Source organism: Haliaeetus leucocephalus, unplaced genomic scaffold (genome assembly GCF_000737465.1).
Source record: "Haliaeetus leucocephalus isolate CR32 unplaced genomic scaffold, Haliaeetus_leucocephalus-4.0 Scaffold227, whole genome shotgun sequence".
In the NCBI taxonomy this organism is placed as follows: domain Eukaryota; kingdom Metazoa; phylum Chordata; class Aves; order Accipitriformes; family Accipitridae; genus Haliaeetus; species Haliaeetus leucocephalus.
Window position 1 is genome coordinate 626,083 of NW_010972663.1, and position 820 is coordinate 626,902.

The 820-nt window shown below is 69.3% G+C and overlaps 1 protein-coding gene across 1 annotated transcript in view; it reads right to left on the reverse strand.

Annotated features, from left to right (window-relative positions):
• CLIP3 (CAP-GLY domain containing linker protein 3) overlaps positions 1–820 on the reverse strand; it is a 4,169-nt gene that overhangs the window by 2,649 nt on the left and 700 nt on the right. The window contains exons 3-4 of the mRNA XM_010567211.1: positions 612–773; positions 20–138 (exon numbers count right to left, since the gene is read on the reverse strand). Coding sequence (XP_010565513.1) covers positions 20–138; positions 612–773 — 281 coding nt within the window. The remainder of the gene's footprint in view (positions 1–19; positions 139–611; positions 774–820) is intronic.

Consider the following 820-nt stretch of genomic DNA (forward strand, 5'->3'; position numbering starts at 1 on the left):
CCCCCAACCCCCGTGGTACCCGGAGGGCAGGATCAGCCCCGTGCTCCAGCAGGCAACGCACAGCCCCCAGGCAGAGGTTGGAGGCAGCGATGTGCAGTGCCGTCCCGTGGCTGAAGTCGCTGCAGGTCGAGTGCAGCACTGTGGGGGGAAACTGAGGCACGGCCCACCCCGGAGAGAGAGGAGGGGCGGCTGCGGGGGGAACCCGGGCTCCTAGCCCCAAGGACACCGGCACCCTGTCCTATGGGACTGCAGTATCCCGACCCCCACTGGGGACTCCGGTGTCCTGGCCCTGGGGACACCCATGTCCTGCAGCCCAGAGGACCCCAGTGTTCTTCCCTCCCGGGACCCCAATGTCCTGCTGCCCTAGGGACCCCAATGTCCTGCTGCCCTAGGGACCCCAATGTCCTGCCCCCCAAGGGACCCCCATGTCCTTCCCCTGGAACCCTGGTGTCCTTTCCCCAGTGTCCCCAATGTCCTGCTCCCCTGGGACCCCAGTGTCCTGCCCCCCAAGGGACCCCAGTGTCCTTCCCCTAGGGGACCCCAATGCTCTTCCCTCCAGGGACCCCCAGTGTCCTGCCCCCAAGGGACCCTGTTGTGGGGGGACCCCTCACCTCGGGGGGCTGCCGCCCGCAGGAGGGTGCGGATGAGCTCGGGGACATCGAAGTAGGCAGCGTAGTGGAGGGCGTTCATGTGGGTCCAGCGGCTCCGCAGTGTCACGTCCCCCCCCAGCGCCAGCAGCCGTGTGGACAGACGCACGGCCGCCGCCGGGTCCCCTGGGAGTCGGCAACACCCGGCATGGGGATGGGCACGTCACCCGGGG